This window comes from Chaetodon auriga, chromosome 8 (assembly GCF_051107435.1).
Source record: "Chaetodon auriga isolate fChaAug3 chromosome 8, fChaAug3.hap1, whole genome shotgun sequence".
Classification (NCBI taxonomy): domain Eukaryota; kingdom Metazoa; phylum Chordata; class Actinopteri; order Chaetodontiformes; family Chaetodontidae; genus Chaetodon; species Chaetodon auriga.
In genome coordinates, this window is record NC_135081.1 from 25,555,903 (window position 1) to 25,570,889 (window position 14,987).

The 14,987-nt window shown below is 46.4% G+C and overlaps 1 protein-coding gene across 6 annotated transcripts in view; it reads right to left on the minus strand.

Annotated features, from left to right (window-relative positions):
- cicb (capicua transcriptional repressor b) overlaps positions 1-14,292 on the minus strand; it is a 35,665-nt gene extending 21,373 nt beyond the window's left edge. For all 6 annotated transcript variants that reach the window (XM_076736423.1, XM_076736422.1, XM_076736421.1 and 3 more), the window contains exons 1-2: positions 14,100-14,292; positions 4,035-8,004 (exon numbers count right to left, since the gene is read on the minus strand). In XM_076736423.1, coding sequence (XP_076592538.1) covers positions 4,035-7,884 — 3,850 coding nt within the window. In that variant the 5' untranslated portion in view covers positions 7,885-8,004; positions 14,100-14,292. The remainder of the gene's footprint in view (positions 1-4,034; positions 8,005-14,099) is intronic.
- Between the last annotated feature and the right edge of the window lie 695 nt (positions 14,293-14,987).

Genomic DNA, 14,987 nt, shown 5'->3' on the forward strand with positions numbered 1-14,987 from the left:
CAGGCTGCTTATTTCTGCACTGTGCAAAATCCAATTTAAACAGCTCCTTTCCGATCACATATCATGCCCTCTTTGTCTTCTTACACATTAAGTCTGCACTTTAGCATATGATCTATAAGGTGTTTGAAGTATATTAGTTTCCTGAATTATCAACCTATATTGTCCTTTTATTAACGGCCACATATTTCACAGTAATTTCATTCACCCCTGACCGCAGGAACATACCAAACATCTAGTCTGCTCATTTTATTCATTCGTCAGATTGTTTGGTTTTTATTTTGGTAAATATTATTTTAATTTACAGGCCTGATGTGTCCTATAAGTGTGCCTGTCCCTGAACAGGTCGAATGTGTTTTCATTAATGAGAATCCTAAATCGTCCGGGTTTGAGTGGAGATTCTTGTGTTTTCACCTTCATGTGAACATAATTCTGACCAACATCAAATGTGTGTACTTTCTGGCTTAAATATGATCACATTAATATCCTCAGTGTGTACTCTGAATCGTATTTATTACCGTTACACAAAGACACACATATTTAATATGCAAATATACTTCAAGATCAAGAAGTGTCAACAATATTTCTTCAGGGGGTTTTCAGTTTTTGTTTTTGTCACTAAAACGACCCAATATCTTTTAATATCATAAGATATTTTGACACAAACAACATGGAAGGTAATTTGAAAAGCACAAAATTCACCTTCAAAATGAAACGAAAAAAACAGAGACTGTTTACCATTTGCTCATATTTCACAAGCTGATAAGAAAACACTAACACCTACACAAACTTGTAAACCGCTAACACACCACACGTGTCATCGCACACATATGCGCGCGGTGTTTCCTACTTTCCCACGTATTTCACACGCTCCTACGACCATACGCCAAAGCTCACGCACCCTTTCGAACTCCAGAGAAAACACCCACATGTGCTCCTCGCTTAAACGTCCCCGGAATAAATGCACATGCACACAGACAAGCATGCACGCACTCACACAAAGAGCTGCTATTCACTCAGCATCCTTTCAGCTGCAAAAAAAAGGGATCTGAGGAGGGACCGTACACTCGAAATGACAGCGCTCCCTTTCCTGTCCACTTCTCTGTCACACTTGTGAAAGTCTGCACAGCAATAAGCACATACACACCGAGGGCAAAAGGCCCCGGTGAAGTGAATTACACTAACTAATACTATATGTCCATATACAACAGAGCTGAGAAGCAGGCTCTTATTTTCAGCTGATGATGAATAATGCTCTCTCATACTCTCTCTCTCTCTCTCACACACACACACACACAATTTATAGTACAGCATATTTCCCACACAGGAGCTTGAAAGAATTCTTCATACACCCACACAATACACTGAAACTTACGACATATATCCTACATGCACACACACATTTAGATTTAACCCAGTTCGAAGTCACTGCCCAGGAACGCTTCCCACACCTTGACTCACTGCATCCTCACACGAGTCACTAATAAACAAACAAACGCGTGAAAACACACACAGCAAGAGTCAAAGGAGAGACAGTTTGTAGAGAGTGGGAATATAATAGTCGCTAAGGTCAGGAAGACACACACACACACACACATACACACACACACACACACACACACTTAGAATAAGCATGTTGGTCAGACTTTTTCAAGAAATAAACAACTGCAAGGTTTTGGCAAAACTTGCTGTTAAATCCTCCTCTCCTGCTCCTTCGTCGTCTTTATTCATCTACAGCACGCTGCCGTCCTCTCTCTGGCATTCCTCATTCTCTTTCTGATCTAATCCCCTTTTTCAACTGTCTCTCGAGCCGAAAATCAAAAACATCGGTCCACAAACGGTCCATAACTGGCCTACATATATGTAGACCGCACGTTCCGTACCCGCGTCTGCCTCAAAGCAGGGAACAGCGACACTTCTTCTCTCCTCCATCATTTTTATTCTCTTAATATTCCTTATTTTGTCTTTTTGGACTTGAGCGTTCCTCTCTATGATAAATCCATGCTGTTGCGTTACGTCTTGTTTGTGTAGTGTAGGTACGATTGCTACCACTCCGCCACGAAGTTTCTGTCTATGATGACTTGGAATATAAGAGGGACTCTTGAATATCAACAAAGCTAATCCTGTATAATGTACAGTCTAATCCCTACAGAAAACACAAAAACACTGAAGCATGCATGCCCATGCATACATTTTCTCTGTCTCGCAGAGCACACGGTTTAAGACAAACACATGAATACGCAGAAATAATTTTGCACCCAGCGAGTCTTTTTCCATTTGCATTTAAACTCCAAAGTAAAAACAGAGTAATTATTACTTTGGTAATTCTGGCTCTGAAATATGGCATGTGATGTAAAATAGTCATTTTGAAAAATCCTCAGATAAACTCAGAGTCACTGGGACAAACAGCACAGATTTCTCTCACCTCACTCAGTGCCGACTAGTAAATTCAGTGACTACAGTAACGTCGTATATAGTTTTTGTCATCAGCGGTGATTCCAACAAGCCTCGTCCTGACCTGGTGAATCACAGGTGCGCGTTCCAGGGCTTACACGGGTCACGTGACCAGCCTTTGCATTCAGTTTAGCGTGGCCAGCAGACACGAGGATGGCTGACAGACGACTAGAGGAAGCCATATGGGACAGCAGCATGTTGGCTGACAGAAGCTTCTTTCACTGGGCATCAACACACACAGGTTGAGCCATGTTAATGTGACTCTAACTCTCTGTTGCACTGTGGTCTGTTCTCAGACAAGTTATCACGTAAAATAAGAATAATAATGATGATAATAAAAAAAATCATAACACAGCAGTTTAATACTTTTTCCTTCTAAACAGCTGTGATTGCTGAATGAATGATCGTTTAGATGAATTAAATGTATTTGATGAATGAAATATAACACAGTATATTAATGGCTGGCTGGCATTTAACAAATCACTAATCATGGACCCCTCTGTTTCCTATTCTATTTAACATGAAGTGTGTGTGTGTGTGTGTGTGTGTGTGTGTGTGTGTGTGTGTGCAAAATAAAGAAGAGAAACTAAATTTACACACAATTTGCCTGGTTTTCTCATTATTCTAGTACTTATTCCACTTGGCAGCAGCTTCAGCTGAATTCTCGTTTATGAACAAAATTTCTCTTCTGTCTCTCTCCTCTGGTACTTTTTCCAGGACGAAGGCTGCGCCATCGCTGCATTTCTCCGTGGAGTCTCAGTTAAAGAATCATTGGCATCATCCCCCTAAATGCTTGTTAACCTGCTAGTTCGAGGCCAGTGAAGAGCCTCCTCAGCCCATTCTGAATTGACACTGTGTGTACACTACAGAGCCAAACAGCTAAAAAAATATATGTCATTTAAAAGGGTAAAAAGGAAATTCTAATAACAATTCAATTTAGTGAATATACCCTACGGATAACGTGTTCGATTGTAAAAACAAACAAAAAGATATTAATTACACAATCCTTAATGCCACAGTTCTGGGGATGTTGCATCAAATATTTCCCTTGAGTTTCTTAAAAATTGGCATTCATCCTAAATTAAATAACATTTCCTTCATTTTTCATTTGTATGTACAGGGCTGCAATTTGGTGTGTGATGAAGGAAATAAGCTTGGCTTGAGTGATATATTCAAATATATATATATATACATAAAAACAGTGTAAAGAATACTATTAATGGAAAGTCTGCTTTCTGAGATTTTTGTTGTTCACTTTGAAGTAGATCCTCATATGATACATTTTTCAACACAGTATTTAATGCTCTATTCTATGCTATTTATTTATATTTATCATGTTCTTGCAGGGGTTTTGCTTTTTTTTCAGACATAGACTAAAAAACTTTTCATGAGATTGTAGTTTTTGTAAAGGTGCAGAGAATACGATATTTAATATTCTTATTCCACATATCTGCTCTTTTCTAACTGCAGGCCAATTCACAAGTCGCCACTAATTTCCCCATCGTCCCCCACGTTTCTCCTCCTCCCCCGAAGACACCGACCTCACATACAGAATGCACCCACGCGTATGGAGCGATTCTTACCTGTGCCAGGACGTCCCATGATGATGTCTTTTCGTGGGACGGGGTGAAGGCTTTCAGCTGGGAGGATCAGGGGCAGCAGAGCGGTGGGAGAAGGGTGACAGGGAACTGGCTGCTGGACCTCACCCCCAAACCCCGTCCCTCTGTTCTCCTCTCGTTCCCCAGAGCTGTCCGTGCTACATGAAAGGGGAGCTGTGACTGTTGTGCTGACTGTAACTGACAGGGCCTGCAGGGGGGTGGTAGGGGTGTCAGTGGTGGGCAGGGAGGAAGGCGTTGGGGACACAAGCACCAGAGTTTGGGCTGGGCTCCGCAGGAGGACGGTGCCATGCGGTACTGAGGCTGCAGCAGCGTTAATGGGGACGGGAACCTGAAGGCCAGAAACTGGCTGAGGAGTGAGGGGCGTTAGGCTGATGTCTTTAGATGAGGTGTTATCTGTCTCTCCTTCGTTTACACCTCCTCCTCCTCCTCTTCCCAAAGGACACTCTGTAAATTTTGCCAGTGGGACTTCGGGATTCCTCACAATGACAGGGGAGTCCCGCAAGGCCTGTTGGGATACAGGGACCACACGACGAGGACCTCCATCGGGAGTGAGAGGAGAAGGAGGAGTTGGCGACACCAGCAGAGGGGGAGGGGATACAGCGGTGGAGGACGGTGGCCTGCTAGAGGATGGGGTGGTCACTCCTCTGGGTCGGGAGAAGGTGGGTGTGTGTGTGCGGGAATGTGAAGCTGGTGTCTGGGGGGAGAGCACCCTGAAAGAGTTGTTGAGGTCCCCCTGCTCAAGCTCTGTCTTAGGCGTGTAATCGTGGTGGTGTGAGGGAAGGGGTGGTGGAGGAGGTGCGTCGGGCTTTCGTTTGCTGGGGCTCATGGGGACTGTAAACATTAGGTTGCTGTGGAAGGAGGGCTGCATGCCTGAAGTGTGTCTCTCCCTTTCTCCTCCTCCAGCTGGGGTTGTTGCCTTACTGCCCCCTGCCCCTCCTCCCCCCGTCCCGCTGGGTTGCCTGTGCCTCCGGTGCTGCAGGACCGGGGAAGCGGTAATCGGGGAGAAGTTGGCCGGCCTGAAGCCAAACAGCGGGGAGGGTGAGGGAGAGGGGGCAGGGGAGAAGGGGGACTGGTTGGAGATGGGAGAAAAGGAGGGGGTGCCAGAGCGGGAGCTTCCTAATGACACAAGCATGGTGGCGGCCTCGCACTCATCAAAGTCAAATCGTGACGACAGGTCATGGGGGAGGAGGGAGGGGAGGACCAAGCGGGGTCTTGAGTCTCCTCTGCTACTGGTCTCGCTGCTTTCTCTAGACGTGTCATCCCACTCAAACTCACTGCTGGCTCTCCCCCGCAGGTCAGAGGGGGTGACTGTCCCTGAGCTGCTGCCACCTCCTCCCCTCTCTCCCCCTGCTGCCTCCAACTCTTTGGTCCTCATGGACAAGTGTCTAGAGCAGTATCCTCGCCGCTGTGACTCCTTCATACAGCCCTCCCTGGAGCACAGCCTCCTCCACTGCTTACCATTGAACTTCTTACGGATACCATTAGGGGTGCACACGACATCGCCCTTCTTGTATTTCTGCTGAGCCAATGAGAGGGGAGTCCTGGAGCGAGAGGAGGCAGAGGAGGTCCCCCCACCAGGAGTGGGAGTAGGGGTCTGAGTGGGAGTGGTCTTTGATGGAGGTAGGTTTGGAGTGCTGTTATTCATTTCAGAGCCCAGTAAGGCAGGGGACGGGGGCGGCTGAGAACTAGCTAGGCTGGAGAGGTGTGGGGGTCCCAGACCCCGAACCACAGAGAGGTGGGGGGAGGAGGGAGGGTAGCCGCTGGACTTGGACATGATGTTTCTGTGCTGAGAGCTCACAGCATTTGGCTTGGGACTGACAGTGAGGCCCATGTTAAAGCGAGACACCTCGACGTCCTCTTCTGGAGTGTTTGGCTGTTTCTGTCTCTCTCTGTCAGAGTAGTTGTCCCCACAGCCATGAACTGTGCTGCCAGCTACACCAGAATGGGGTGGTGGATGTACGTTTCCATAGGGATGCCCTCCTCCTACCCCTTCATGTGAAAAGCCATGGCCCAACCTTGCTCCCCCTCCCAGCACCCCCATTCCAATACTCAACTGGCACACTTCCCTCTCTACCTCCATCTCCTCCCTCCGCTCTCGCTCCTCTCTTTCCCTCTCCCGTTCTCTCTCCTTAGCCCTCCCACCATCCAAATGCGGGACCTCCCAGGGAGGAGTGAGCAGTCTCAGACTTTGCCGGGACACCCATACAGCTTGAGCGTTGGCTTTCCTTTTCTCTTTCTCCTCCCTCACCCCTCCGTCGTCTACAGTCTCTCTGTCCTCACTCACGAGCACCTGGTAAGGAAACGAGACACCGGGGTGGGGGTCCACCTGAGCTATAATCCCTTCTCTGTACAGTAGAGAACCCCCCTCTTCTCCACCAAAGGGCACACACACTCGCGTCCCGACAGCCACAGGTGCCACGCCAGGTGGTGGGGCATCCAAAATGAACTCCACAGTGCTCTCAACTCCAGATGACGACGATGTCATCATGGTCCCACCACGGAAAGGGTATTTAACAAGGGTTTCCTCTCCTTGGAGCTGGATTTCAACAGTGCCTCCACTCACCCTACGCACCACCCCTGGTCTGAACACAGGTGATAAAGGGCACGAGTCCATCTCCTTTACCCCTCTGCTCCCTGCAGCCTCGACCCCACTCTCCACGGTCCTCTTTATCTGGCGAGCTATAACTCTCTGATTTTTCATGCCTTTGGCCAGAGCTTCAGCTAGTCCCTGTGAAAGGCTGGACTCTTTAAGGTGCGAGTTATGGGGGGGAGCTGGGCTGTGGGAGTCCTTTCGATGAAGGCTTGGTCCTGTTGCTTCCATCACGTCCAGGTCAGCTGAATGCTCGCTGGCTGTGTCAGTGGACGAGGAGCGCACTGAGTTGGGGGCCCCCTCAGACTCATTTTCCCCAGTTTGGGCATCTTTTTCTGGGGACTGTGCTTTCCTGAGGGCCCTATCCTCCGTGGAAACAAAATGGTTTGCTTCTGTAACTTTACTATCCACAGTTAGCACTGGTGGCTGATTACCTGAGCAATTATTACTTCTACTATTACTGCTATTGATAAAAGTACTATGGCTCCTGGCACTACTGTTACTACTGCTTATACCACTTGTAGAATTACTGTTAGTATTACTATTGATGCTAACATTGATGCTTTTATTAATGCTATTACTACTCTTGAAATTATTACTGGGCGTATTCACACTATCAATGGTTTTGCTGTTAATACTGCAGTAACTGTTGTGTATGAGTGCAGGGCTGGAGGTAGGAATGGTAGTCAGGGCACTCGCGTTGTTAGCAAAGTGCTCATACGTGTATTTTTTCTTGGGTACACGAGCCTTAAATGTGGCTGTTTTCCTACTAGAGACGGAGCCTAAGCTGGGGCTGTGATTGGTGGCTGAAGGGGGCGTGGCTGTGGAGAGTGGTGCTGGGGCAGAGGTAGGAAATACTACGGTATCAGTGGACATGGCACTGTTTCCGTTTGTGCCCACTATCTTCTCATTTTCTGTCTTTTCTTCTGCCTTCTTTACATTCTTCTCCGCTGACTCCACAGGTTGCCTCAGCTCAGTAGACTCCTCCCTCACGGGGGTATTGCTGTTTGTGATTGGCTCTTCGTTAGAGTTGGCAGCTGTGGGCGCTGTCTGCTTGCGTGTCGATGGAGTGCTGGGTGCATGCTGTGTGGTTTTGATGAGTGTCTCCTTCCTGACTCTTTTGGGGTCTTTCTCTTTGAGGGGCTGAGAGCCCCCTCTCCTTCTCCCCCCTCTGCCTCTAGTTAATGGGGGAGAACGCCCTCTGTGTTTCTTTAATGGTCTCATCTCTTCTTCGCTGTTCACTAAGTGCTGCAGATTTTGTAGCCCTCCTGTTTTTTCACTTCTTACGCGCTCCTTTATTCTGCTTTTTCTTCTCCCCAATCCGTCTGTCCTCGCTATCGCTGGCTGCAAAGGAAGAGGGAAACACAGAAGACAGGTGGTCATTTATTATCTTCATAATCAAAAATTGCTGAGAATAAAAATGACGTCATACCTGGAAGTGTGCTACACTGCACTGGCTATCACATTGGCTCAATATCTGACGTGTGCTCTCATTCACCCTCCTTGTCTGCCTGATCCACTAGAGTGTACATGCAAGTGCATCTGTAATTGCTTGTCTGCAAGCGCGAATTGTCCACTTGAAACATAAAATCTTAATTCCAGCATTAGTTATGCACCATTTTAAAACCACACCGGCATTTAAAAACTGAAAGATTCATGAAAATAAAGAAAATGATATCTTTTCTCATAAAAATCTGCATTCTTAGCTTGATACTAAATAATTAATAAAAAGTAAAAATAGATATTTATGCTTTGATAGTTGATGAATTACTGGTTTATTTCCCAGTTAATCCTGGGCAATCATGTGTGAGATTGACATTTAATCTGGTTAACCTTGAGTGAGTATGACATCACTTACACGGTGGGTTACTTTAAATAATAAGAAAGGGTCAGCAAAAAAAACAACAACAACAAACAAATAAAAAACAAACAGGCCAAAGGGACGCTAAAAAGAAAGAAATGAAGTAAGAAAGAAGGAAAGAAAGAAAGGCAAACATCCAAGGTCACTGGCTTCAGTTTGACTTACTCCAGTATGCGAACGCCTGCCTTTAATGAGGCTTACGTCTCTTTAATTTCAAATGCACGCAGAGACAATAACGCTTTCACTCCATCTACACTATCTTTATCTATCACACACACACACACACACACACACACACACACTCGAGTCTCGTACTACAGGTCGCCTGATCTCTCCACTGTACTCCCTCCTGCTCCTTCGACATGCGACAGGGTAGCTTTCTCACGCTATGCATTATAGACTGGATGCAGCATGTTCAATGTGAGTTTGCAACAAAAAAACACAGCATTTATTTTAACTTCCATCGGGAGGAAAAGGCTGGCAGCGGCCTGAGTGAGGTCACCCTACAACACGAGTGAGAGAAAGAGAAAGAGGGAGAGAGGGAGAGAGGGAGAGAGAGAGAGAGAGAGAGAGAGAGAGAGGTAGGAGTATGCGGCTGTTTGGCTGTTTGTTCAAATAGGCTGTTCTTGTGTAGTCATTGGGAATTTCCACAGTCATTCTAGCGCTGGGCCTCTCTCACTCTTTCTCGATGTCTCAGTCTTTCCCAGTCATCTTTTGTCATTGTTTCACTGACACACACACACACACACACACACACACACACACACACACACACAGACACATTTCTACAAAAAGACAATAATTGGAATAATCTGCCATGGTAAGATACGCCCAAAATGAGAGAAATTAAAAGGCTGGCACAGGATCAGGCACACTCACTGATGCAAGATTACAGGCTAAATACAGTCACACGCGCACACAAACACACACGCACACAGTCGTACATAGACGTGTGCATATGTGCTCCGCTCGGCTGGGCTCAGCGACTGAACAACATATGCAAATGCCCGCTTTCCTACAAACACAGACAAGAACCCACGGACACATTTACACGGTACACATGCTCACACTTCCTGTCCTGGACATGGGAAAAGTTCGTCACGCACACATAAGGTGACCTTGTTGTTAACTCTTTGTTTGCTGCGACAAACAATCGTCAACGTGGACCAGTAACACACCACTTCCACTTCCTGCGGTGCAGACAGGCAATAAACAACCCAAGTCATTCACACAGTCATCGCTGATGCTCCATTTTGACCTTTGCCCTCGCATAATGCAGCATTTACTGTACAAACAGGGCTTTAATTTTCATGACTGAGTCGTAATGTGATCAGTCCTTATTTTCATTATTTTTAATACAGGTTGTCAATACACACAAGTGAAATATACATCCTGATAATTTCCCTGGTCAGTTCTGCTGACTGCGATATTAAATGATACTAGTTTTGTATTTCAGTGCATCTGGAGTTTACCTCCTACTGTAGCCTAAATCTGAAGCTTCCTGCAGATGCAGACATTTGAAAAACAATGCTCTGCTGATATCTGTGCATACGACTACACAACTGTTCCTAAATGTCTGCAACTGAAGACAATGAGCAGCATTTACTTCACCATAAATGTATGAAAAAAAATTAACAAATACAAATGTTTTAAGACATCTCAGATCTTCCCTTTCGAGTTTAAATGAGTCACATAATTAACGCATCTTATCAATCCAAATTATGGGGCATACATTTGATATTAATGCTGATAAAATAGATTTGGAAAATAATATTCCTGAATAACAAATGAGCAGACCATACTGTATTTAAGGCACATTAAGAAAAACAAAAAAGAGAAGAACGTAAAGTGAAACTACCCTTTACAGTAACTGTTTGCAAACCCCACGTATGAACCATCCAGAGGACAGAAAACTCTGAGTGCAGGAACGTTCCTCTCGCCAGTACCAGGCCGAGCACCCCTTCATCACACGCTAAGGCCTGAACTTGGAGTTCTGGTCCCGTAAAGTTACTGTGGACTGGAGGAGACAGGAAGGAGTCAGAGCCACTTGGCTGGCTGACTGGTTGACTGAATGACTCAGGAGGATCTGATCTTAGCTTAGAAAAATGTGTTTGGTCATGCTCACGACCTCCCAAAACGCTCTACATTTCGGCTGATAAGCCAGCGGCAGGCGTGTGTGTGTGTATGTTCACATTGTGTAGCTTTGAACTGCACAACAGAGTACGTACAAACCGTGTACATAACAAATAGTTCGACTTCAGGATTCTAATCTGAAACACATTTTAACTTCGTGCACCCATTCGTGAGTCCACTCTTAAAAACGTGTGAGGACAAACAATCATCTCATCCCCAGAACTGCATTTGAAACTGCAGACAAATATCAATGTTGCCAAAGACACCGGATTTATTATACTAAATTACGGGTAAAGGTACAGGACTTTATTCATGAAGTATGTCTAATTTCAGTGCTGCTATATAATACACAGCATAGGATTTTAAACATTTCACAGCCCCAGTTCTTCCCTGAAAGATCAAAAGCATTACATGCACAGTATGTGCTCGACAAGAATCCCCTAAATTGAAAATAACTGCAGACCTTTAACTCCTGTTGTTAGCCTCAATCCAAGATGCCGAGAGCAAATCTAAATCAAAATCTGCTCTCTCTTTCAGCGCATGAGTTGCTCATCAAAAATTATGACCAAAAATATAAAGGAAATTGTTGAAAAATCCTGATTGTCCTCTGGTCTGAATCCAGACGAAGCAGAGAGAAACTCAGTCATAATTTAGGTAATGCAAGACGTCTACACCTCACAGCGTCAGAGCAGGTTAGGAGTGAGGCACTGGCCGGTCTGGTTTGAAGCTACTGTAAATCCTGAATAGACGGATAATCGACGGCTATCGTCTCCATGGTGTCGGACAGCAAAAAGATGCTGTTTCACCCAATACACACACAGGAGCACACCATGTAACCCCCTCCACAGCATAACAACATCAAACTTTACACACACACTAAACGCCCTCCCTGGAATTTACAGTGCAGTCATGCATACACTGTTAAAACCTCCCTTGGACCTATATATCGTCTTACACGCACACATTCATTGTGCCGTATAAACACCCGTCTACACACACACACACACACGCAGGAGCTCACACTCTGGTCGGTATAAGTTTGGCTTTTCTGTAACAACAAACATAAAAATAAATAAAAATGACTTTTAGGATTCTTGAATTTTTAAATTAAAGACACACATTTTCATTCAAAGAGCACCTTGCTGGTGATGCCTTTGCAGGTTGGACAAGGGTGCATGTATGCGCCAAACGCACACGCACACACACACACACACACACACACACACACACAGACTAAGAACAGTCATTCATAAGAAAATCTTGATGTCAACACTACAAGAAGAAGTTGCACAGTATTTATTACCGGACTATACAGCCCTGTTAAACCTCTACCTAGATGCCAGTTCGTTCACCCATTCGCTGAGAATTTAGCCTGTGCCCCTTTGCAACATGGCACAGGATGTGTGTGTGTGTACGAGAGGCGTGGGGGCAAATGCTTATAGAGCACAGGATATATGACTGCATACAGCTATCTTCAGGTTGTGTCTACCTTGTTCAACGCTGCTTTTGCACTCTATGTCGGTGTGAGTGTATAGGTGGTTACCAGACACACTGCAGTTCATCCCTTTCCTTAAAGCATTTTATGGGTGTCTGTATGGGCGCAGGGCTGCAGTGACGGAGACAAGGATGGAGAGAGAAGAACGTGCGATGGTATAACAAAGAGACAGTAGTACAGCCGTGATAGTGGAGCCTACCGTGGCCCTCGTACACTCCAGCATGGCAGGGCGGCTTTGCCCTTAACTGGGTCACCGGGGAACACACTCATACATGAAACAGCAAAAAAAAAAAAAAAAGAAAGAAAAAAGAGCATGCTCTCTGTTTTACACACACACACACACACACTTTGGTGTATACGCTCATGAGTGAGTGGGATGTGATCGTACAAGCAACATGACACAAGTGAAGGAAAACATTTCGTTAGGGTATTTTAGGTGTAGCAAGAGGGCGAGCTGTGAAGTGTGTGTGCGAGCATGCAAGTGTGTGACTGCGCTTGTTATGGAGAACATCCACTGTGACGTACTATGAATACTGGCAGCTGTTTTGTGGGTGGCATATCTGGCTGTAGATATTATATCAATAAAAGAGAAACACTGAGGCCTGGCATTTGTGCATTCTGGCCCATATTGATCAGGAGGCAGCAGCATAGATCAGAGGTGACTGTTCCTGTTTGGGACCAAATGGCAGAACTGCCAATGCTACATCAATGGCCAACTGCTCCACGAGCCATGCAAAGATGCCCACACCATCAGAGATTTGTCTTCTGCGTAAACAAGTGGAATGATGAGGACATGAGGAATGCATGCCACAGGGTAAATCTGCAGGACGTATGAGGACACTTGAAGTCCAAATGTCAAAAACACAAGCGTTAAATGCTGTGGCTGAAAATACACCCCAAAGGGAATTACACCAGAACTGTCCAAAACTGCCCAGTCAGAGATGTCAACGGTGCATCGACACTGATTGCAGTGCAGAAAAGTGGACTGTCGGCGAGGGAAAAGCCGAGAAAACACCGAACGCATCCCCGGCTTGCGCTGATCTCTGCGAGTACTACGAGAGGCGCTACACAATGTCAAAGGAGTATTATGACTGGAGGCAGTCAGCCGGTCTGCTCGGTAACAAACACAAACAACCGCTTTCAAGTGACGTTTTATTATCCCAACTAGACGGGCCTTATTCTTCCTCGTACAACGATGTTTGGCATGCAAATATCCACTACAACGCCTGGTGCATACACGCAACCACTCCAGAGGAGCTTCCTTCGTGGAGCCAGTAAGGTGACACTCTGTCTGCGAGGTTTGAGAAAACTTGGAAAAAGCAGGAATCTCTCCGTGTTGGTGTTTCGCTCTAGTAAGCAGCTCAGTAACGTTAGTAGTAGTGGTGGTGGTTGTAGTAGTCGTAGTACGCGACGGTAGCGGACTACTAGTTCCCCACATCATGACACCGTCAGCCCGACCACAAGGAACCGGGATGTTGGGTGCCCTCTTGTTTTCCGTTTTCTCCCGGGTCCGCTTCACAAACACCGAATGAGACTGCGTTGCTATTAGTAAACATTTGGGCTGCAATGCTGCAAATAGGTCGCTTGTTTTTACTACGCTCGCGCTGCTCCACGCAAAACTCGACAGCTGAGGTCAGACAAAAGTAGTCAACATGAACCACAGTACGGTTTTATCCCCCGGGAGGGACGCTAAAATGCTTCTCGGTCGTCCGTGGGACTGCGGTAAAACATTTGAGAAAGTTTTTAGGCTGTTACACCCCCACCCCTCCCCTTTCTCTCGGCTCTTCCTCGGCTCGCTCGCGGTGTCACTCCATTTCTTCGGACCGTATCGGAGCAAACGACCGACCGTTGGCACTTCATGCTCGTCTCGTGCTAACTCGCAGCTCCTGAAAATGGAAAATTGTCGTCAGTTGAGCTTCACTACCTTTCGCTAACTTAGTTTCAACTCACCCAAACAGAGCCTTTCCCCTCGCCAGAGAAAGATTTATGGTCTTATTTTGCTGATGAGGAGGCTCGCGCAACTCTCGGTAACATCCCTTGGCTGTCGGCTGTGACGACTGTGCGGTCCGGACTCACACTTTACTTTTCCTCCGCAAAACATGTCTTTCCCCCACAGAAACTCAAACAGGGATATAAAAAACTATCGGTCTTCTTTTCCACTACAGTCACAAAATGGTGAATGAACCACTAACAGCTGGGCGAGCCGACCAATCAGAGGTCGTTGACAGGTACAGTAGCCAATCGGCGCAGGCGCCACAGACCAGGGGGCGTGGTGAGCTGTCAAAGTCCAGTTGACAGACGGGGGGATCCAACCAATGGTGGCGGGGATGCTGAGCCAGACCGGTGTCCTGTCCCAAACTTTACAGTATCCAATAAGAGCTTTGGGAACCATAGGAACAGCATGAGGGAGGGTCGAGAGGAGGGAGGAAAAAAACCGAGGGCCAATAGAAAGGCACAAATGCCCCCTCCCCTTCTGAAAAGGAGTATGTTTACCATAATTGACAGCACAAATGCCATCCCTGAGCAGACGGTGATAAAGCATCAGCCCCTCTGCCCGTACAGACAGACGGTGGTGCGGCAGGATTAAAGCACCACAATGCGGCTGAGTCCACTCTGCGGCTCCGCATCCGAACTGCCGCGAAGTGCATTTTAATGGTTCTTTTGTGTTGTTATTTAGGCAAACAGAGTGAAAGCGTCGCGCAGGGGGGGAAATAAGCGCGAGCGCATGTATGAAAAGTTTACATCAGAGCTGGACAACTCTTCTGTGGCGCAGCCGACGCATCGCTGCCCCTCGCAGACCGCTCTCTCCCTCTCCCTTTTCTCTCAGCAACAGACGCT